General features: G+C 40.4%; 1 protein-coding gene across 6 annotated transcripts; it reads right to left on the bottom strand.

Moving 5' to 3' along the window:
- Positions 1-2,759: 2,759 nt before the first annotated feature.
- On the bottom strand, positions 2,760-22,752 carry C1D (C1D nuclear receptor corepressor). 6 transcript variants are annotated; one of them, XM_030557874.1, is made up of 6 exons: positions 22,449-22,751; positions 12,269-12,323; positions 8,359-8,505; positions 6,570-6,636; positions 6,042-6,097; positions 2,760-3,532 (listed from the first exon to the last, which is right to left on the bottom strand). In XM_030557874.1, exons 2-6 carry the CDS (start codon positions 12,320-12,322, stop codon positions 3,308-3,310), a joined length of 549 nt encoding a protein of 182 aa, XP_030413734.1. In that variant the 5' UTR covers position 12,323; positions 22,449-22,751; the 3' UTR covers positions 2,760-3,307. The 6 variants fall into 6 exon arrangements, with proteins under 6 accessions (XP_030413734.1, XP_030413733.1, XP_030413737.1 ...); XM_030557873.1 differs by having other exon boundaries at positions 22,453-22,751; XM_030557877.1 differs by lacking the exon at positions 12,269-12,323 and having other exon boundaries at positions 22,651-22,752.
- Between the last annotated feature and the right edge of the window lie 432 nt (positions 22,753-23,184).

The following is a 23,184-nucleotide window of genomic DNA, read 5'->3' as shown; positions in this document are numbered from 1 at the left end:
TCCATGAAGGTTCCTCCTCAGCTTGTATCCGGGTAGAACATTAAGCTATTTTGCCTTTTGACAAGTTTTTTTATTTTCTAATGCCAGAGCTGAACTTCAGCTTTGTGAAGTATCATGGGATACTTAGCATAAGTGAACAGGGTTCTAAAAAGACACAGGCTAAGCCAGGCCATGTAACAGCTAGAAAAATGTATGCACATGTTATTTTGTTATTGTGCACTTAAAGCATATTAATGTGGTATCAATAATACATATTGCTGATGTGATTTTATGTACATACATATAGTAATGTGATTTTAAATGCATATAAAATCACATCAGTGTGTATTAATGACACCACTTATATTAATCTACATTAAGCCCACAGTATTAGGCGTGAGTGGCCTGAATTAGTTATGTAACTGCTGAATGGTCTCAATTAACTATGGCCTAAATTAGTCATGTAACTGCTAAAAATATAGGTACAACGTACTGTTATTTTGCTATGGTGTGCTTAATGCATATTAATGTGTGGTATCAATAATACGTACTGAGAGTGATTTTCATATATACACATTTAAAAATCCTATCAGTATGTGTTATTGATACCACATATATTAATATGCATTAAGCACACAATATCAATATGTTAAGCATATTTTATAAGCACAGAATATATATTGGTCAACACCTCAGGCCAGCTTTAGAACTTATGTTTTTAGACTCACACTTGATCCTGCAATAAATTCTGTACATGCCGAGCTCTGCACCCACACAGAACCCCACTGAAGTCAATGGGTCCCTGCAGAGTGGTCCACCCACATGGAGGACATTGCAGGACCAGGACCTAAGAGGCCGTCAAAGGGACAAACAGCCTTCTAAAGGGAGTAAGTTCTCCCCACACCGATCACAAACTGTACTGATTTACACCATTGATTTTTATTGTATGTTAGCTTAAATAATTGTGAAAATATTTTAAGGTTAAAAATAAAGCTAAGCCCAAAGATGAGTCCTATGACTTTGAGTTCTTCAATTATACATAAATATACCTGTTTTCACAGGGAATTGAGTGTCCTTATTTTGGCCCTGATCCAGCAAACAAACACTTATGCACCTTTAACATACTTAACTCATGTGAGTGGCCTCATGGAAAAATCGATGAGACTACTTGTGGCAGTCAAGTTATGCCTGCGAATGAGCATCTGGAGGAGGAAAATCCTTTGTTAGAGCAAATAGTAGCAATTATTCCAGAAACCAGCGTAAAACATATTTACATATTAGCTTAGGCTTGTTTATTCTCCATCATAACGTTCACAGAGCCATTTCTAAAAATACAAAACTATTAACATTTGTGCTTAATAAACACAACTTGGCAGTTTATCAAAACACTTCTCTTTAAAAATACATTTCTGAATGGTCAATGGTGATATAGCTTCAGTTACAGCATCTCATTCTACTCAGTCTAGACTATAAGCAAGCGCATGGTGGTGTAATTCTTCAGAATAACTATGTGAACAATAACTTTCCATATCATGTCCAATAGCTTTCAAGTATGTGTAACAGAGAAATTCAACGCATCTCTACTCCAAATTAACAATTCAGTAGAATCCTGCTCATTCACATTAACAGCTGAAAGACCTAATGCAAATTACAGGTGAATCTCCAATTGTTAGGATTGGTTCAGTGAGCCCAATTCACCACTGCACTGTACCTTGCACTGTCATTTACACTGGTAAAAAGCAAGTGTAAAATGCTACCCACTCTGATTTGATAGCATTTTACACTCACTTTGCCCCAGTTCGAGGCCTCAATCCTGCAATTTACAATATAAGTGCAGACTCCTATATGCCCAAGAAGCCCCCACTTAAATCAATGGACTCTGTGCAGGAATGCCCCTAATGCCTGTACACTGTAAATTGCAAGATTGAGGTCTTAATTATACAAGATGCAGGGCAACAGTAAATTTAACCCAGTATGTCTGATACTGGGTTCTCTATTTGCAAGCAGCTAGTGACACTTCACTTATATTCATCTCATCACTAACGCCAGCACTTCCACCTTTCAAATCAGAACATGCCTAATCACAGGCAGGGCCGTCCAGAGGATTAAGGGGCCTGGGGTCTTCGGCAGCGGGTTCCGGGGCAGAAGGACCCCCCGCTGCAGGTCTTCGGGGCACTTCGGCGGTGGGTCCCGGAGCGGAAGGATCCCCCGCTGCCGAATTGCCGACGACAACCCAGAGCGGAAGAAACTCCAGGGGCCCAGGCCCCGCGAGAGTTTTCTGGGGCCCCTGAAGCGAGTGAAGGACCCTGCTCCAGGGGCCCCGAAAAACTCTCGTGGGGGCCCCTGCAGGGCCTGGGGCAAATTGCCTCACTTGCCCCCCTCAAGGCAGCCCTGATCACAGACATTTACTCGCCACCCTCAACATAGCAGACTTTCTCCACCAACAGCAGACCTCCTCTACCAAAAAAACCCAAATTTGTATTATTAATTTGTGAGCTTGCAGTGTACTGAAAATGAACTAACAGGTTCTCCTTAACAAATTCCCAACAGATTAAGAATGCATACACTCCTTAAATGAGTACAAATTGATTATATATAAAGCAGGGTATTTGCCCAGTATTTCAATACTTTTTTACCCTACTAGAGAATACTTTCCAGACTCAGTATCAAAGGGAACAGCAAAAACACACCACTCCCAGAGCAAATCCCTGCTAAACTGTCCATCTCACAATGCCAGCACTAAGCTTATCCATACTTAAAGGCCATGGAAACATTAAAGACCACGAACAGCTCTTAATTCAAGTTGAGAGACTGAAAAAAAAGAGAGGCATCATGTATATTTAATACAAGCAGTACAAAGGATAGTATGCTCTACAAATTTAGCATTACATACACAGATGTACTTGAAACCAGTGGCTCCTACGTAAACAATTCACACAGACTAGATGTCCATCGCTCGTGACTGTCTGAATGTTCAGAGATTGAATTTAGCAATAACTAAGAAAATACAGTTCCAACCAGCCAGAATTACCCCAAAAAATAATTAGAGAATTAGAAGCAAATCATGAAATAGCACATTATTACAAAGAGTTGGCAAAAATGATTAGTTCGTTCCCATGTAAAGAGCCAAGCTTTAAAGCTAATCTTCAAGGACCAACTTTCACTTTCAGATATACGTGTATATAAGGGTGTGATCTCAGTAGAAGCTGTGCAACATGACCCGACAGTTTAGATCTTTGCTAAAGATATAGTCATTGAATTGTTGTTTTACTTAATTTATGTAATGCAAAAATATATACAAAACACAATTTAAAGAATAATTTTCTAGTTATCTCCCTACTTGATAAACAAAAATACAACCACAAGGAAAATAAAAGCTAGTTTTTTTTTTCTTTTTTGCCTTAGCAGAAGCTTTCACTTTAGGATTAGTTTCAGGTTTTGGTTCCCATAATGCGTTCCTTACAAATCTTGCTGCAGCTCCTTTATCCAGTTTGGACGCCATTTTCTTGTCAGTTATTTCTTTGACTCTGTTCATGTACGTTCTTATTCTCTCCTGCAAGATATTAAATAAAAAGCACACCTGATATTCTCTGAAGACATGTACTATTAAAATAGAGATTGGTAAGAACAAAGCATACAGAACGTGACGCATTCCATAATATACAGCAGAATATAATATTTAATCTCTGTTCAAACTCCAGTGGATTCTTTGCAAACTCAAGACTGCCCTTTTAGCAGATTTTCTGCAACACATGGTGATTGTACCAATAAGTGTAGGAGGCCATTAGTGGTACAACTTCAAACATCTCTATATTTCTAGGCATACCTATGGTCCTCATTCCCGTAGTATTTTGTCTAACGCTATTACAACCTAGGAACCTACTCTTCCAATCCTTAAAAAGGTCACACACCCACTGAACTCAATAGGAATTTTGCATAAGTAAGGCCCGCAAAATTAACTCATATGTGCATTATATAAATATAAAATATATATCTGCTGAAATTCAAAAACTCACTATTTCCAAAATATTAATCTGCCCTACTAAAACCAAGAAAGCATGCCTTTTTTTTTTTCTTTTTTTTTTAAGAAACTCGATTATTCTGTGATGTGTATTTTATACAAACACACACAGAGGAAGGATGATCCTGTGGGACTCAGGAGATCTAGTTCAACTGTCAGCTCTGCCACAGACATCCCATGAGACCTTAGATGAAGAGTTAATGAACAGCCATTATGTAGCACTTTACATATTCCCTGAATTATAGACAATAAATAAAATATATACATTTCATGTACACAGATAATACATATATCAACATACAGCATGTGTTCATATACACACATGCCCAACATTTTCTACCTTGGGTTTCTAAAGTCAGACACCTAAATCATTTACCTGTTATTCAAGGATAATCAGAACCCACATCTCAAACCGATCTCTGAAAAGGTTGGCCAATGTTCCAATGTACAAGGTGTAGTTTTAAGTCGTTAAGCTTTACAGGGTATGAATTTATGGTATGCTGTAATATTTCTCTAGTATGATTGAGATTGCTAATCAGAACAGATGGCAACCCGACAGACATCAGCAAGGGAAAAAAGGAGTTGACAGAAACATTGCAACAAGGTTACAGAAAAAACGAATTCTGACAGCCGGAAGGAGAGTTTTATTAATATCATTTGAAACCCCAAGTATTACCTATTAGGTACATGTTGAACAGAGTTCTGAAAACAAAACAAATCGTGGGAGAGTAACTGTTTCTGATTGCCCTTTCCACATGAGTGATAAGAACATCACATTACTCATGGATGAAAGAAACGTTTATTCATTCACATTGCTACTTGTAAAAAGAAATTGGATGAAAAACTAGAAGATAATCTACTTTCGACTAAAACCATCAGCAACTGACAAGTAAATACCAGTATATCACTTGCTTTAGATTTTTATGCTGTATATTTTTAAATAATAAATTAAAATAGTGCAATGCATTTGTACCAATATAGCATAAGAGGGAGCAGAAACTGAATCACCATGAAAAGTTAGCAATCCACTTTTGGTTCCATGATCCACTAGATTGCAAAATCCAAATTATAAATAGAACACGTTCTTTTGATATTCAGAGTAGTTTTCTGAATTCTTCAACCATAAGCACTATTACCTTGATTATGTAGAATTACCTTTATGTGTACTCAAATAAAATATATTCATACAGCACATTATTTACATAAGCATTTCTAATGGGCATAATTATTTCTATTTTTAATATTGGTATTAGTATAATATTTCTATTATTTTCTTCAAACTAAATGATTTGATTTTTGAAGTCAGCAGAATTTCTAAGATAGCAGACCTTATATACTGTACTCATGTATCTAAATGGAATATAAAGACAAACCTAAAAGATTTATTATAGGTTGTAAATATGTCACTAATTCAGAATTACTGGACAGTACACATACAACCGATGCCAAAAAAGCTTTTAGCTTTGTTGCTGAACTGGATTCTTTACTGCTGAGAAAATGAATTAATGGAGGAACTGGAAAGAAAGGGGGGGCATCTTTCCCGTCTTTGCTAGTAAATCAACCACACTATTCTTTTAGTCATACAAGAGTCAGAAAAGGCAGTCTCGGAGATTAACATGATTCCAAGTATTTATAGGAAAAAACACCATACTGGAAACTATAAATTACTATTAGACGTAACATTTTTCTGTTCAACAGATACAGTGAAAAGCTGGTCTGCTCAGAATCCAATTCTCAATCAAAAAGGTGGAGGGAAAGGGAAGGCAGGATGACACCATTAATCTTATTCTGCTTTTCCAATTTTTACCAAGCTTGACAACTTTGCTTTCCACAGATGATACTGTTTTGAACTAAAAATATCATGAGTTCCTTAATTTGGAGAGCTAGGCAGCTTATATCAACAGTTATACAATGCCATGCATACACTACACCAGTGCATGGAGACTGCAATTACATTTTTAATTGCAGATTTAAAATTATTTAATAATTACTTGCCCTAGGCAAGTCTGATTTTGCAATGCATTCTATACTGGAATCTTACCAGCTCTTGTTTCACTGGATGGTCCTTGGGATTGATTCCTTGAGTGGCCAGGTATACTGCAAGAAGAAAATGTGCTCTGTTGAACATAAGGGCAGGAATGATTAAGGTCCCAATCCTGTAGCTGACAATACACAGATGAATTGATGTGTCCACATGTGATCGTTTGCAGGATTAGAGCCTAGCTGCTCTGTTAAAATATCTAATTTAAAAATATTCTAATCAAATACTCCAGTACCAATCTGATACTGTCAACCAAAAAGGACAGAAGAGGCTGCCAAAAAAGCCCAACATCCTTATTTACATATCTGTTGCTAGCCTATGTAATTACCAATTTTAATTTAAAATTTCAGCATCACTTACCCTGATTGAAGGACAATAGCAAACTTGAGTTCTTAGAATAACTGAAAGAATATTGGACAGATATTTGACTACAGAATTTGATTTAAAATTTGCAGCCATCAAAAAAGAGAGTTAAAATGGCCACCATAAACTCTGCTTCCTCTTATAGCTCTCCTCCAGCATACTTACCCCAAAACATCGAATTTAATGTGTATGCAGAAACCAAATCCAATTTTGCTTGCTCAAGAGGGTCCAACTTAAAAAACAAACAAAGGTGATCATTTACTTCTGCACTGTTTTTAACTAAGATGTATAGTAGCTTTCAGTAATATACACAGTATAATTCCATATGAATATATTTGTGACAAAAAACCAAATGGTACATGGTTTTGCAATCAATTGTCCTTAAATATGCTGTTAATACAGGCAATTTAGCTACCAGGAGAACTTTTATCATAGAAACTAGAGATGGAAAATGTTTTTCAGGGGCCTGCCTACACACAAGAATTGTACTGCTTTAAATTTACTGGGATATTTAAAGTAACAATGTATTTTAACCAGGATGACTTATTCCCATAAGGGAAGGGGAATAAGCTATAGTGGTATAAAGCACCTTTATTCTGATATAACTAGGGATCGTACAGATTTAATTTCGGTAGAGAAATGCATACCCACAACGGAAATAGTGACATCAGACAAAAACTGTGTAGACCATGCCTAAATCATCAAAGTCTATCTCTGCAGGATTGTTCCTTGCTGTATATTTGTTCGCTTTTTATCCAGTCTTAACATTAAATGCCACAGGCTAATAAAAAGGTGATGGGACTGGTTGCTGAGAGGTGCTGAGCACCTGCTATGCCAGCCTCTCGGAATAAAGCTCACATTTCATCACCAAGATTTTTCCTCAAAATAACTCTCCCTATCCCCAAAATAAAACAGTACAGAAATTTAGAATGCAAGAAAAAGTTACTGAAATCTATTTAAAGTTATAATAGAAGGTTATTATGCCACACACAATTAACAAAAATGAACACTGTACACATTAGATGATGTGTTCTAGGCATGTTGGAACACTTTAGGCTATACACCGAAGGAAGAAGAAATGGGTAATGAAATTTTTTTTTGACTGTCAAAGTCAATTTATTGTTTTAGTCCTATAGGATTTCCAGGAACTCTGATAACATCATACAGACCACCAGCTCTAACATGAATACTGTCGAAAGACTGGTGTTGTCAGGACTGATTTCTTCATAATATATTCATGTTAAGAATCCTTAATGGATGAGCTTTTTTGCCCCAAAGAAAGAAATTACAAATTGAGTTTTAAATGTTAAAAATATATAGCTGATTGTAAGAAGTCCTCTGGCAGTACACCCTGCACTGAATCTACATGCAGAAAAAAAATATGTTTTACAGACTCCCTTAGATCTGCTCTTAATAGTGCTGGAAAGGGTAGTACAGTGGACTAAGCATCAAGTTCTGCACTCCTTGGAACCAAAAGTTCAAATCCCAGAATCAACTCATTCTTCCTAAATATATAAATTGAGAACAAGGAAGTTTACTGCGTGAAGGTCTTTCACATAAAACTATTGAAAAATGGCTCGTCTCTGTACTCTTGGGGGACATTAAAGATCCTATAGCCTTTTTCATAGGGGTGGGGATATGCCCTCACATCCTTGGCCTAAATGACCCTACTGACCCACTACTCTGTGCTAGTTGGCTAATGCATTGGCTACATTTCAGTGTTATTTTGTATGTATATAGCTTGTGAAGCACTTTGAAATAAGAACTGTTCTATAAATGTGAAAAGATTTATTTAAAATACTAGGTCTCTGGGGCACGGACTGTCTATTATGTGTCTGTACAGTGCCCAGCACAGTTAGGACCCAAGCCTTGACTGGGTTCCTAAGTGCTACTGTAATACAAATTAACAACAAAACAATAATAATAAAGGTTGCTGGTGGGGGTTGTTCTTTACCTTTTCAAGAAGCTCACTCCTAGAAACAGACATCATTGTCTTCAGCATGTCATCTACAGAACCAAGAGACTTTTCAAATGCTGACAGATAATCATGAATTTCATTTGGGTATTCTTCCCCAATATTATCTTCCTCTGCCATCTCCATCTACAAAGAAACAATTACCATTTTCACCAGATATTTAGGGGTAGCAGGACTGTATTTTAAAATATGGGGAGAAGGCAAGGGAATTCATGAAATATTCAATTAACAGGTGTGTAGCCAATTGGTTCATTGCAGAAGTAATGTCAACAGTTATATAGCTAATCATATGGCAGTTTCAAGTATCTGCCCTAAATGCAATACAGCATGAAGGCCCATCATGAACATCACTATTTTAATATCACATCTTTACACCACACCAAATATTTGACTCCATGGTCTGTGTAACAATAATGGAAAGAAATATTTGCCTGTTTAAAAAAAAAAAAAAAAAAAAAAAAAAAAAAAAAAAAAAGGTATCCTGTTAATTATTTTGTAGGTAGAGATTAAAGAGCTACATCAACAACATCCCTTTCCTGCACAGTTGCTGGGCTGCATCAACTATTTTGCATAAGGAAAGCAGGAGCGTCCCATGTAGCTGCAGTTCCTTTACACGTGGGCCCTCTGTGGCATTTCTGCTCCCGCCTGCTCAGAACAGGAGGAGGAGGAGCATGGAGACCCATGGAATTATTACTACAGCTGGTCAGAAAATTTTCATCCAGTCTTTTGTCAGAAAAAGCTATTTCGACTAAACTGAAATTTTTCACTAAACTGTATTGTTTTCAACAAAATTTCCTGAAAAAAGAAAAACTGAAGGAAAAAAAATTGCATTTTGGAAATTTTGTATTTTGGAAAATGTTGAAGTTTTGTTTCAGAATTTTGTTTGAATTTTATTCTGTCAAGTTTTTCCCCCCATTTTTTAGTAGTAATGCATAGTATGTAAAATTTGAAGTCAAAATCCTAAATCAAAAATTTTTGAAATATATATATTTTTCCAATTTCAAATGAAAAATTTTGAAATGTCAAAATTTCCCACCAAATAGAAATTCCAAGTGTTGACCAGTTGTAATCATTACTGAAACCACGTTTTCACAAGATGAATTCTTCACGAACAAGTGTTCCAATGCACTAGGCCCAGATAAGCTTGTCTGTGCACCTTAATTCAGTCCCCTTGTGTACGTGCATTATGATAGTCTTTACAGGATCACGTATTTTTTCATTCAGTTCACAGACTGGATGGTGCTCATGTAATGAGCAGTTACTCAATGTTTTGTTTTCTGCTCAGTGTTTTCAATGGGTGGCCCTATCCCTTACTTACTGCACACTATTCAAACCGTGCTCTGAATATGCAATTACTAATTTCCTCTTGGCTTTTTCTGTCATGCTCATCACTCTAGTATTCAAGCGCTTCACAAATATTTATTAATGTGTTTTCACAACGCCTGTGAGATGAGAGGTAATATTACAGATGGGGACTTAGGCACACAGAGATTAAGCTCAAAGTTTTCATTAAGTCTGGATGCCCAATCTGAGATGCCAAGAACCTCATTTTTTCAGAGATCTTATCAGAACTCAAGGGCTCAAGTTAGTCACCCAGAAAATGAGGAACATACAATTAGGAGCTGTGAAACCTAAAACCATAAGCAAGTCTGATTTATAGGAACTCTGATTAAGGCAGGGATAGAACCCAATTCTGCAGGTCAGCATTCAACTGTGTTAACCATGACACCACCGCTTCTCTTCCTTCAATCTCCTGCCTCATTCATTACACGCCTTTCAACTGGACGAAGCAGGGGTCCTCCAGACAACAATTTAGTTCACTACACAACCCTGAGTCATCCCCAGAGCAACTTCCTAACAAGCTGTTGCCTTGTTCTACCTTAAAAGGACGTCAGACTGCATTTTGAAGGATCGCGTCTTGGACCCATAGGATTCTGTTTTGCAAGAACTTGGGAGTACACTATGCCCCTGTTGTACTATGAACATGATTGGGCATTAAGGCTTTGTCTACGCTGGCAGGTGAACGACAAAACACACCCAAACGACAAAAGAGTGTCAAGGAAAAGCTCTGGTATGAACAGCGCTTTGTCAGCAGAAGCACTCTCCTGCCGACAGCACTAATGCCGCTCATGTGGGGTGGAAGTTTTTTTGTTGGCAGGAGAGCTTTCTCCTCCTGACAAACAGCAGCTACGCTGCCCACCTTTTAGTTGCACAGCTGTGTTGCTAAAAGCTGCATAGTGTAGACAAGCCTAAATTTATACCATTAATTCCTCTCTGGTGATAGCTGGGATTACCAATTGACATACTGTGGAACCCTGAAATCTGTCCTCGGCATCTCCTCACTACCTACTGAGGCAGCTCAGCCACTGTCAGGGAAAGTCTTTTTGCTGCTCCCATGTTTGTTTATAGGACTGTACTTGAAACTAGGTGTCCTGAAAATAGTAATGGAGTAGCAGAAATAAAGACTATCAGGGGGAAAAAGTAACAGCGCAAAATGGATTCAGCAATTATAAACAAGAGATACAGTTAGGCAAACAAGATAAGAGGAGGAGGATGGGGTGGGGGAGTTAGGGAAGAGAGAGAAATATTTTAGAAAAACTCTTTACCACATTTTGAAAATGGTACTGGCTACATAAGTTTCAGAAACTTTATTCTGTAGATGTAATCTATGAACAATAACAACCCGCAAAGCCAGAGGAAAAGCCAAGGTAACAGCAAACAGCTGTGAAGTCCCTGGAGTTGGTTTCAGAGGAAAGATCTGATCTCCCCCTTTTCCTGGCAAGAGTGTGGTTTATGAGAGAGAGGTTTCTTTTTATTCATTAAGTCCTGCTGGGTTCACATGGAAGGAAGGTTGGGTGGTACTCTACTCAAATTCTATCCACAATTCCAGTTACCGTAGCAGTATGTTTCTGATAAAATGATCAACCATGAAATAGTTAAAGCTAACAGTGGAACTGTCATCTGTAGTCTTCAGAATTACAACCCCATTGAGATGAATGATGGCCATTCACACCTCTCAGGTCTGCATCAGATCACATTCTACATACTGAGCTAACCCTAAAATGTTCAAGCTCCCCTGTGTACGATACCACATGTTTACAGAGCATTTAGGTCAACTGCAAGACTCCTGGGAGAGAACAGAGCTGCATGCACAGGATGTTGTTCACAGAAAGGCAAAGTATCAAATATCTGTATGCAGTACAATTTTATATTTGTGTGTTTATTTTGTCCTGGCCTCTCCTAATTAAAGTTACAGAACAAGGTTGACAACCAGCAAAGGAAGAGGAGATTATTCACCCTGTGCAGTAACTGTGGTTCTTTGAGATGTGTCCCCCTGTGACGGCTCCACTTCAGGTATGTATGCCTCTTGAGCCCTTATCGGAGATTTACTTTTAGCAGGGTCCATTTGGCCTGCACGTGAGCTCTATACAACTTCATGCTGTGTGCATAGGACCTATAGAGCTGTGCAGGTGAACTGCCTTCAGCTCCTTCTCTATCGAAATGTCCATCAAAGAACCATCCAAAGCAGAGGAGAAGTAGGGTAGGTGGTGGAGCACCCAGAGTGTGACATCTCAAAGAATCACAGGTACTGCACAAGGTGAGTAACCTTCTTTTCATCTTTGAGTAGTCCTTATGAGACTCCACTTCAGGTCACTCCTCAGCAGTTTCCCTGCAGCTTCGGAATTGAGTTCAAGACTGAAGACTGTACATGTGTACCAACACATAGTTTAGAAATGTATGCACTGCAGCCCATGTAGCAACTCCGCATATCTCAGACACTGGAATGTTCTTGAGTAACACTCTAGAAGTTGCCTGTGATCTGATAGAGTGTGCTGTTATCCTTTGGGAAGGCAGAACACTAGCTGTGTTGTAGCAAGCAACAACATACCCAGAGGTCCACCTTGAAAGTCTCCGTGGAGAGACTGTGAACTCCTTGGATCATTCTGCAATGGAGAAAAACAGTCTAGATTATTTCTGAAATTGCTTGGTCATAGCTAGATAAAAGGCCAGTGCCTGTCTCCCACCTAAAGTATGAAAGGAGGTCTCATGTTGAGATTTATGTGGTTTAGTGACCAATACCGGTGGATGGATGGTCTGGTTGAGAGGAAAATCCAAAAGCACTTCACATAAGAATTTAGGGTATGGCCATAAAGAGACCTTGTCCTAAAAAATCTCACTCACACACACACACACACACCATAAATGGGGGGTCAGTCATCAAGGCCCTACTCTTCCCAACCCTGCGGGCTGATGTGGTAGCTACTAGAAAAGCCATCTTCACAGATAAATGAAACAAGGAGCAGGTCGCCATAGGTTCAAAAAGAAGTCCCATGAGGTATCTAGCACCAGGTTGAGATCCCAAGAATGAGTAAGATCCTAAACCTAGGAGTAGAGAGTCCCCACACCCTTATTAAATCTTGAGACACAGAGTGAGCAAATACAGAAAACCCTTCTAGTGTGGAACAAAATGCTGATCTTGTGGCCACATAAACCTTAAAAGAGGTAATCCATAACTCTGATTTCTTCAAATTCAGCAGGTAATCCAAGATGGCTGAGAGCAAAGATGATTCAGGCACAAGATACTGACAGTGTACACCAGTGGCTGAAGCTTTTCCATTTCTGAATATAAGTAATTCGCGTTTACTTCCTTCTACCGTTTAGTAATACCTGTTATACCCCTGTTGAGCAGTATATTCTAATCCCCTGAACCATCCAGGAACCATGTTCAGAGGCAGAGGACCATAGTTTGGGGTGAAGATGCGACCTGCATCCTGGGAGAAGAGATGAGGAATGGTCAGAAGACTGAATGCTGGTTGGACACATAGGTGAAGCAGGTAAGGATATCAAGTCGGTCTCAGCTAGGTCAGTACTATAAAGGATAACCCTGGCCCTGTCCTATTTGATTTTGTTCATCTCTCTTAGTATTAGCAGTGTTGAAAAGAATGCATAGAGAAGGCCCTTCATCCAAAGAAAGAGAAAGGCATCCCCCAAAGAGTGGAGACTTAGGGCTCCTGTTGAACAGAACAGGGGGAACTTCTTGTTGCTGAATAAGTCCACTTGTGGAAGTCTACTTTTAGAATATTCCTTGAAGAATTTGAGTCCAACTCCAATTCATAGTCATGGGAAAAGTGCCTGCTAAGCATATCAGCTGTAATGTTTTGGACTCCAGGAATGTAAGAGTCTGAGATCTGCATCTGAAGACTAAATTCACTTATTGATTAAAGTAAGCAGCTACTACCTATAAAATCTTTGAGAATATCCATGGGGATGAAGAGAGACTGAAGGTAAGGACTTGCTATTGAAAACGATCCCGGCTCATGGTAAAACATAGAATTGTTTTTTTCCTGTGTGGGGGATGTATTTCTATATGAAAATAGGTATCCTGTAGGTTGACAGCCGAAAACCAATGTACTGCCTCTAGAAAAGGAATTACAGCTGCCACAGTCACCATCCTGAACTTTTGAGATTTTATACATTTTGTTCAGTCATCTCAAATCTAAGATTGGTCTCCGCCTGCTGTCCTTCTTTGGCATGAGAAACCACTTTTGTAAAACCCATTCCCCCTGAGGAGATGGGATCATTCTCTCACTCCTAAATGAAGGAGAGAGTGTTCCCTTTCTTGACTCAGTGTAGTCTCATAAGAGAGGTCCCTAAAGAGGAATGGGTAAGGAAGATGGGAGAGAGCATGGGATGTAAAGTGGATGTTGTAGCCCAATGTTATAACCTCCATGACCCACTTTTCTGTGGTAATATGATGCCAACCATATTGGAAATGGGGAAGGCTGTCTCCAAAAATGGGAAGGTGGGCAAAAGTTAGCCTGCAAGCTAGAGGTGAGAAAGGTATTGAACCCTCAACAAACCCATCAGAACTGTTGTTTTGATGATGACTTGATCCTGTCTGAAGGAGAGAGTGAGAAGCTTTCTTCCTCTGGAATCTTTGTCTCTTTCCAGCAGGTTTGGTGGTTCTGTGAAATCCAGAGAACTGGGCAGGGTGCAATCTCTGGACAGTCTGAGATGTGCTAAATCTCCTTGTTTGTATGAGTATATATATGCAGAGACCTCAATAGGCCCCATAGTCCCTGAGAAGAGCTTCTGACCACCAAATGAGATGTCCTCAAAAGTATTCTGAAACTCTCAGAAACCCCAACAGCTGGAACTGACATGCCCTACACATAACTGCTGTGGAGATGGATATGGGAGGTGTCCATGGTATTGAATGAGACTTGGAGAGATGTTCTGGCTTATACCTGAACTTTCATGATGATGATCTGAAAGAGTTCCCTGTGCTCCTGTGGAAGATGTTCCATAAAGGGCTGCAAACTTGTAATTCACGAAGTCATACTTGGCCATGATCACCTGCCAGTGTGTGATCTGAAATTGGAGGTTCACGAACAAGTAAGCTTTGTGAGTAACTTCTTCAAAAGGTACATGCAGGTCCTGGTTTTTGCCAATTCTATCGGTCATTGATGGTGGTGGATGCATGACTGCCTTATCCGGAGATGAGGATGAAACAGAAGTTTGAGGGATGGCCTCCTTACCTGCCCTAGTCTCCTATTCTTCAAAGATCTCCTCATGTTGGGGAATTGGTAGGAGGAGATTGTGTAGCTCTAGCCTCTTGGTGCAATGGAGCCAGAGGTCTGGCAAATTGCTGCTGATACACCACCCAAGCATCCCAGCATGGCCATTGGGGAGGGGGGGCCATATGCGAGAGCGAGTGGTACCCAGGACTGATCCAACCATTCCTGTAGTAGACAAGGATCCTTGTCAAAGCAGGGGTTCTTATACCTATGTGGAGGGGGAACCTTATACTGATAAAGAGGAGACTGACTGAATGCTTCCTTCATCTGCCTCAATGTCCTCCAAAGAGGTGGCCCCAGTAGACAAAGGCAGAGAATCCTGTAGTACGAGGAAACAATGGTAATCCAGAGATTAGGGTCTTGGTACTGAAAGTCATTTGGTACTCACAAACAGTGGGGACTCCAGCTCATCGAAAATTGACAAGTCCTTAGAAGAATTCCTGTGGTACTGAGTGGGATGTTATCAGTGCAGCAGTTGAGGTGGATGGTACTGTGAATTTGAAATACATAGGCAACGGGGCCAAAGGTGTCCGATGCTTCGATTTTGCCAGTACCTACATTGCTGAATGAGAAGGCATCAATGGTAAGTGTGGTATAGATGGTGCCGTTCTAAAGGAGTGTATATGTCCTGGGCCTCCCTGTCCTTCCTAGATAGTATTGGGGGGCCTGCTGGAGCCATGCTTCAGAGAAGCACTCTGGGATCTGCCGACCCCACTGGTACCAAAGGAAGAGTCCTTTGCCCTCACAGTACTGAGTCAAGAGGTTGAGGCCTCTGATACTGCAGACTTAGCAGGAGATCACTGCCTTTTGGGAGTTGGCTCCTTCCAGTGAGAGACTGAGCACTTCTCCTTTGGAGTTTTCGCTGAGCCCTACCAAGTCTTCCCCCTCGAAGGCGCGCTGGACCTGTTCAGAGACAGATGTACAGGGGTGGGGGCATTCTACTGCTGATTAGAACTGGTTAGGATCACATGATTGCAATTGCCATTGGTTAAATACCTCTATTAAAGGAGCACAGATGCATACTTTTCCATAACCCAATCTGGACCAAAAGATCAGAAGACAGAAAAATGGAGAAAAAATGGGGAAGAGGGACAGATCAAAAATATTTTTTGCTAACTCTGGTATCACACATACCAAGAATGAAGTTAATGATTTAGTTGACCTTGTCATGCAGCATGTACAGGGGAACTGCGTACAATGAAAATTAACCACACATTAGAACAAAGCTGCATATTAACACCAACACGATACCCTGCACTGACAGCAGAAGGTGCTCCTCCTCCTCAGCATGGGAATGGATTTGCTGAACTTACAAGTTTTCTGTTTGTTGCAATGGGCACTTACAAGTTCCTACTCCTGCTGTTTGGGGACCTCTCTCTTTTCACTAGACTGTTATTTCAGTGTAACTAATCTCTACACAGGATATGTTACAGTGCTTGCACATGCCAACAATAAGGCAGCAGTTAGCTTAACGGGTTTTGATAACATTAAATACACAAGAAAAAACCCACACTACTTTAGAAAACATGCATCATCACAAAACTGGCGTTTGTATTTTTTGGATGGGGAGCTGGGGGTTAAGGGAGGTCTTGGCCAAATCAACATGCAGGCTGCATGTTCACACCTACAGGATATGTCACAATGAAGGGGAAATAAGACTACATAGATTACTCCATATACATAGGGGCAACCCTGTCCTCCTCAACTCTTAAATTTCAGTTATTAAGCCACAAACACAATTACCTCAAAGTTCAAAATACACAGACAACCACTTTTAGAACAAGCAGAAACTTACCACAGACTTGATTAGTTCCTGTCCTGGATTTTTGCTGTATAGGTTTGTCTGTTGGATTTGCCAACTTTCAGTAGGTTTTTTTGTTTGTTAGTTAAGCACAGCAAATCCATTTTTCCAATAAAACATTCAGTTAAATGAGGATCTGCATAGTCTGGAGAATAAACTATTGGGTAAACAATTCATAAGAAGAGTTCAGGGTAGTTTAGGAGAAGATGAGGAGAATAAGAGATTTGAATAAAACAGCATTTCAGGCAAATGAGTGTTGGATAAATGGGGCTGAAATATTGCTGGAAGGATAACTTGTGGCTGATAATACTTGATCATTATACCACCTTTAAATCTCAACAGAATAGAAGCACTGAAAAATCCAACAGTGAATACGGCCACTTCTGGGATAGAGGAAAGTTTGCATCCCACACATGGTACTCAGCACAGTAAAGAGGAGCAGGGGTATTTTGGCTAAGGACACAGAGGCAAACTATTCATGAAAAATGTGACATAAGAGCTTTAATGTCAACATACAGTAGACAGGATCCTAGCTTTCAAATCTCAGTTGAAAGGTTGCCCTGCAGTAACTAACCCAACATGCTGATATGAGCAAATGTAGCTGAAAAAGCTCTCCCATTCTCCAAATATATTTAATCACAAAATTGAGGCACAGTCAGTCTGGCATGGAAACAATGAAGGTGTTATAATACTTAGGCTGATCAACAAAAATGCATTTGCCTGATGATGATTCTCATTTATTCAAGAATACCAACGCAGATATCGGAACTTCAACTATACAAACAGGTATGTGCCGCTTGATCTCCAGATCAATGTAGAACATATGCATATCAAGGAACACATTCATTCTTAAGGAGAAGATGAGGAAAATATAAGGGGCCACACAGAAGAGAAAAACTCAAGGAGGGACAGAGAAGATTTCATCATCTGAAGACCACACAGAAAAAGAAGTGGCTCACAATCAGCAACCATTTGTAGAAGTTTAAAATGCTACCAAACATTAGTTTTCTACATTAAATCATCCAGTGACCTGTGATTTAAATTGTATTATAAAAGGAGTTAAAATTACATGATTCTGTAACTAATTTAACAAATACTAATTTATCTGCCAGCAATGTTATGATTCTCCTGGGGAGCAAGTGTAACTTTGTACACACAGTTTTTTAAATGAATTGAAGAAGTTCAGGTGATAGACATAAAAAGGTAAAGGGAAGGGAAGATACAAACAGATGTTTTAAGAATAATCTCTGAAAATACACAGTGCTTTAACAACTTTAATAAACATGTTAGATGCAGGCTTAACAAGTGTTAAACCAGTTTTTGACAGCAACAGCTTCTTCTGCAAGTGCAGAGGGAATAAATCCTTCAATTCAGTTTATTCAACTAATTAATTTTAATGACAAGTTAATTCAAAGTTGAAAAAACAACTGGGAGATGAAAAAGCAATAAAGATCGTTTTTCTTTTCCAGTCCAGGAATAAAAATGAGGTGGGAGGATGAAATTTACTAGTTCTAAAATCTTGAAGGATATGGTGACCAGAAACAATCGTTTCTATTCATTAACTATATATAATACTTCATTTGTTTAATAAATCACTTAGTTTTAAATGCAAACATGTTTTGATAAACTTACTTTTTCCCTTGTGTCCAGCAAATAAGGTAGCTTTAATTAACTAATAAAAAACAATGTGTAATTCCATTAAAAATGAACAAAAAAGGCATTTCACTTTCCTTCCAAAATGTTCTTCCTTACTCATGACGTAAATCATGAATAAAAAGATAATCACCTAGTTAATAAGAACTGCATGTCACCATTTTCTAACAAAAAATGTAAACAATAAGAATCTAAATAAATATATGTGAAACGACATAACTGCTTAAATAAATGTGTACATATAGCTTATCTGCCTAGTTAGCAAAAAGAAGTACAAAATGTAGTATGAAGGTTGTATTTAGCTGCAAATCAACATGTTTGAATGGTCTCTAAACAATGGAATTAACTTTTCTTTAGGAAAATAAACTAAATGTTAAGTGAAAAGTACAAATGCAAAACACGATTAAAACTGATGCCTTAAATCAAGGTTTCCTGCTTGTTTATTTAATCTTGATTAAAATTGGCGATTTAAAACATTTCCAATTAAATCAATCCATCCTTGTTCAAAGTTGGAATACTGAACATTTCCACCCAACATTACACCAAAAAAAGAGAAATTCAGTAGTTTACACTTTTGGTCGCCTCTTCTTTGCTGAATTAAAACCACAGACTTGGGTCAAAGAGAAGTGTAATTGGATTCTACGTAATATTCAAACAGAAGAGAAAAAAGCACTTAATATTCTTTACTCAGCTGCTTCAATATTTTAGTATATTTCACTGTTCACTTCAATGTTTATCTATATTTCTGAGCGCTACCAGCTCTCAGGTTAGACATTTCCACTGCCTTCTCAAATGAGATTTCACTTTTGCCAAATGAATTTCCTAATAAATGGAGGATTAACCTCCTTACAAGTCAAATATTTAATATAACACTGATACCCCTCTACCCAGCTAAAACACGGTTGTAGGGAGCCAAAAATCCCTACTGCGTTATAGCTGAAACCCTGTTATATTGGGGTAGGGGCAGCAGGGTTCGGGCAGTGATTTAAACAGCTCTGGGCTCCAGCTGCTGCGGGGAGCCTCAGGCCCTTTAATTCGCCATCAGAGCCCCGCTGCTACCACGCTATATGCAAACCTGTGTTATATCGGGTCGCGTTATAGTGAGGAAGAGGTGTATGTAAAAAACGTAGTAGGTTGAACAATTATCTCAAATTTGAGTATAATTTTAATACCTACATAATATCATGCATAACATCTGGTTTGAAAAGTAGATCTGATCATGCAGAATGCTATTAACCTAATCCTCTACTTTGAGTGTCAACTCCCGGGGGCAGAGACTATCTTTTTCCTACACGTGTATTCAGTATCTAATACAATGGGGCCCCATGACCAGGACTCCTAGACATTATGGTAATATAAAAATAAATCAAATAATAATCATAGCTGCTAGCAGTTAATAGCTCACTGTCACCATGTCCACAAACGTTTTGCACCTAATCCCTGTCAGACCAGAAGAGAAAACATGGCAGAGCTGGAAAGCACATACAACTGTTGCGAGTTCCAGCATAGCACTTTTCAGCTTTTGCAGAGCCTCCACAAACCAGAGACCCTTTCCAAGAGAACGATTTCCATCACAATAATAATTAGATCACCACAAAATACAATATTTCCACATATTTGCCTGTCCTGATCTCCTTAAGAATATCCCCCAAAAGATGCAATGGCTCCTGACTTATTTTCTGCAAAGTTGGGCAATAGGCAAGTGATCATTTTTCATCATTGCATTCAGAGCTCTGGCCCAACTAGCAGCCCAGCACAGATAATGCATACTTCCAAAAGAGCTCATGGTCAGCAAGATCCTGCTGATGCCAATGAAACAGAAGCTGCCGCAGTCTTTTGGCACTAAGTAGTAAAACTTAAGGATTTTTTCAAACTAAGTACAAACTATAAATGATTTTTATCTGAGACCCAGAAAATCTCAATCTTGTGGTTGACACAATGCATAACACAAAAAAGCGTGTCTAAACTTGGCTTGACAGCCCAGTCATTGCTGCACCATCTACATTCAATGCAACCGGCTTTCAGCTGAGCTCTTCAACCTGATCCCTATGACTCGTAAAACTGTTTTTATGCCTTGTGTGATGATATTACCTGGCCTAGATTCCACATGTTGTGCTCTTTTTGCTTACATAATGTTTCCCCTCCTGGACAAATCTGACACACACTGACTCTTGCTCAGCTACGGACCTGCCAATGGATCCACCAGCAGTCACAGCGATAGCTTTCTTTATGCATATCTGGAATGTTTCCTAAAGAGCATTTGCATTTTAGAGAACATTCTAGTTACAAGAGCTTCTTGTGCACAAAATGACATTTCCTCCTTCCACATAGGTACAAGGGAACACAGAGCTCCTGTCATCTGTTTAATAGAGCCACACTTTGAAGCACACCTCTGCAAATCAAACCGTAACAATACTCCCCCATCTCTGCCCATCCTCCCAATGCAATTTAACATGCTGACACCCTGAATGATTTATCTCCCAGACAGAAAGAAGAGAAATTATAAAGGTAGGGGAAGAGGGCGCACACAAGCCCCTGGCATGGGGAGAAGGTAGGAATGGGGGGGAGGGAGAAACTGGGAGCACACACAGACCCTGGCATAGGTGGAAGGAGGACTGGGAGAGGGCTAGGAAAGGAGAAATTGGGGGGGGGAGGTGGCGTAGCCCTTGGCACTGTTGGGAGAATGGGGAACCTAGGCACTGGGGGCACACAAGAACCCTGATGGGGAGGATGGTGGACCGGGGCACACAGGGAAAGGGAGCACATTGTTCCCCATGCCAAGGGCTCTTACAGGGCACGGGGGACACAGAGACCCTGGTATGAGGAAAGGATGGAGGAGCTGTGGAATGAGGGAGATGGGAGGGTGGCACACTAGGAGCTTGTGGAAGGGAGTGATGCAAAAAGCTCTTCATGCATGCAATGAGCTCGGCCTACACAAGTTACAAAGTGTGTGACCCCCTAGTTTTATATACTCTTATACCCTCTCTTATTTATCACACTTCTAAGGTAAGAAATCCCAACCTTCTCTTTCATCTGAGTTTTTCTATACCCATCATCAACCTCATTGCCCTTCTCTGAACGTCCTCTTCTAGTTTTGCCATATCATTTTTGAGATAGGGCAACTAGTACTTCCCAAAGAATTCCAGATGTGGCCACACCATTGATTTATATAAAAGAATTATAATATTCTTTGTATTATTCACCACCCTATTCTTTATGCATCCTAACACTGTTAGCATTTTTGACTGCAACTGCACATTGGGCAGAAGCCTTCATTTTATATGAGCCGCAAAACAGTCCTGCATGTGCAGGAAACAAATTCTAAACATCTTACAATCACTGAAAAGAGGAAGACCTTTATGAGAAAGCTATGCATGCTTTCTTCAAAGTACCCCAAACAGGTCACATTTCGGATATAATACCTGTGAGTTCTGGTAAGCAAAAACATCCCCCTGAGCGCAGCAAGTTTCAGCGCTGTAAAGCGCCAGTGTAGACAGCTCCGAGCACTGGTAACTACGCCCCTTGCTGAGGTGGGTTTTTAACCACACAAGGCATGTTAAAGTGCAGCAGTGCTTTAGCATTGCCAGTGTAGACTAGCCCTAAATTTCTCATAATCCCAAGCACAGTCTTCTGGGCTACATACTTCATGTTTTCGTGACCAAGGGACTGCATAGCATCCAGCCTCTTTGCTGATTCAGGCCGATTTTATTTTTTAACCAAAAAGTGTTCCTTTCAAACAAACAAACAAACAAACAAACCATTAATATGTGCTCTTTATACAAACACACTCAAAACAGTGTGCAAACTGAGGACTGATTTGCCAATTAAACTGCCTCACACTAGCCATGTTGCAGTTCAGAACTGGAACATGGTAGCGCTGTTTTTCTGTCACAGACTGGTCAGACTGCGTTTTACAGCGCCGGGAGCTAGTCTGGCTGTAATCCACTTTACTGGGAAGCCGACTCGTGCCCGGTTGCGCAGCTGAAGCACCGCTCTCCTTTCGGGTACGATCACAATGAAGTAAGGGTGGCCCATACTTGCCAGCTTTACGTCCTGTCCTAAACGCCAGTCAAGCTGTGCCTCGCAGGAGTGACTGACGAGCTTCCAAGGCGCCAAGCGTCGCTACTCTGGGCTCGCACGGAAAATAAAACGGTTACCGCGAGGGCGCTAGGGTGGAGCTCGCGCCAAAAAGGGGGCCCTGGGGTCCGGCTGGAACATGGGCGCAGGGAGATGACGTACGCGAAGGCCCGGGCGGAACTCCGCAGCAGTTAGGGACACTCAATACTCTCTCCGGGGTCGGGGTGATGGGTGCTGAGTCCAGCCTGAGTGACTGGGAGAGAAGCCAATGGCAGGTCTGCTATTGGGGCGTGACCAATCCGTATAGCCGAGGAGAGCCAGAGCCAATCCGAGGAAGAAGCTAGCTTTATGAGGCGGTGCCAAAGTGACGCGAGCTAATCCGGAAAGGGAGATACGGAAGAGGCGGGGCCTTGAGGTTGGGTATAGCGTCCCCTAGTCAGGAGGTGGGCCTTGGCGCTCTGGCCAATCATAATCGGAGAGGGCGGGGCTTGCGGGTGGGAGGGGTGTACCGCGACCGGGCTGAGGAGGAGTGAGGCCCGCGCGGTTGGGAGTTGTTGGCCCGACCCACCTGGCGCAGTCGCGCAGCCGCAGTGCAGTCTTGCGCGTGAGGCCGCGCGCAGTAGGGGCGGGGTCTGAGGGGGCTGAGAGGGTGTCCCCCTTCAGTCCATGCAGAGGGGCCTTAAGGTGACTCCGCCC

Source organism: Gopherus evgoodei, chromosome 3, assembly GCF_007399415.2.
Source record: "Gopherus evgoodei ecotype Sinaloan lineage chromosome 3, rGopEvg1_v1.p, whole genome shotgun sequence".
NCBI classification, from domain to species: domain Eukaryota; kingdom Metazoa; phylum Chordata; order Testudines; family Testudinidae; genus Gopherus; species Gopherus evgoodei.
Note: the sequence above shows the minus strand (reverse complement) of the source record. Positions and strands in the feature narration are given on the sequence as shown.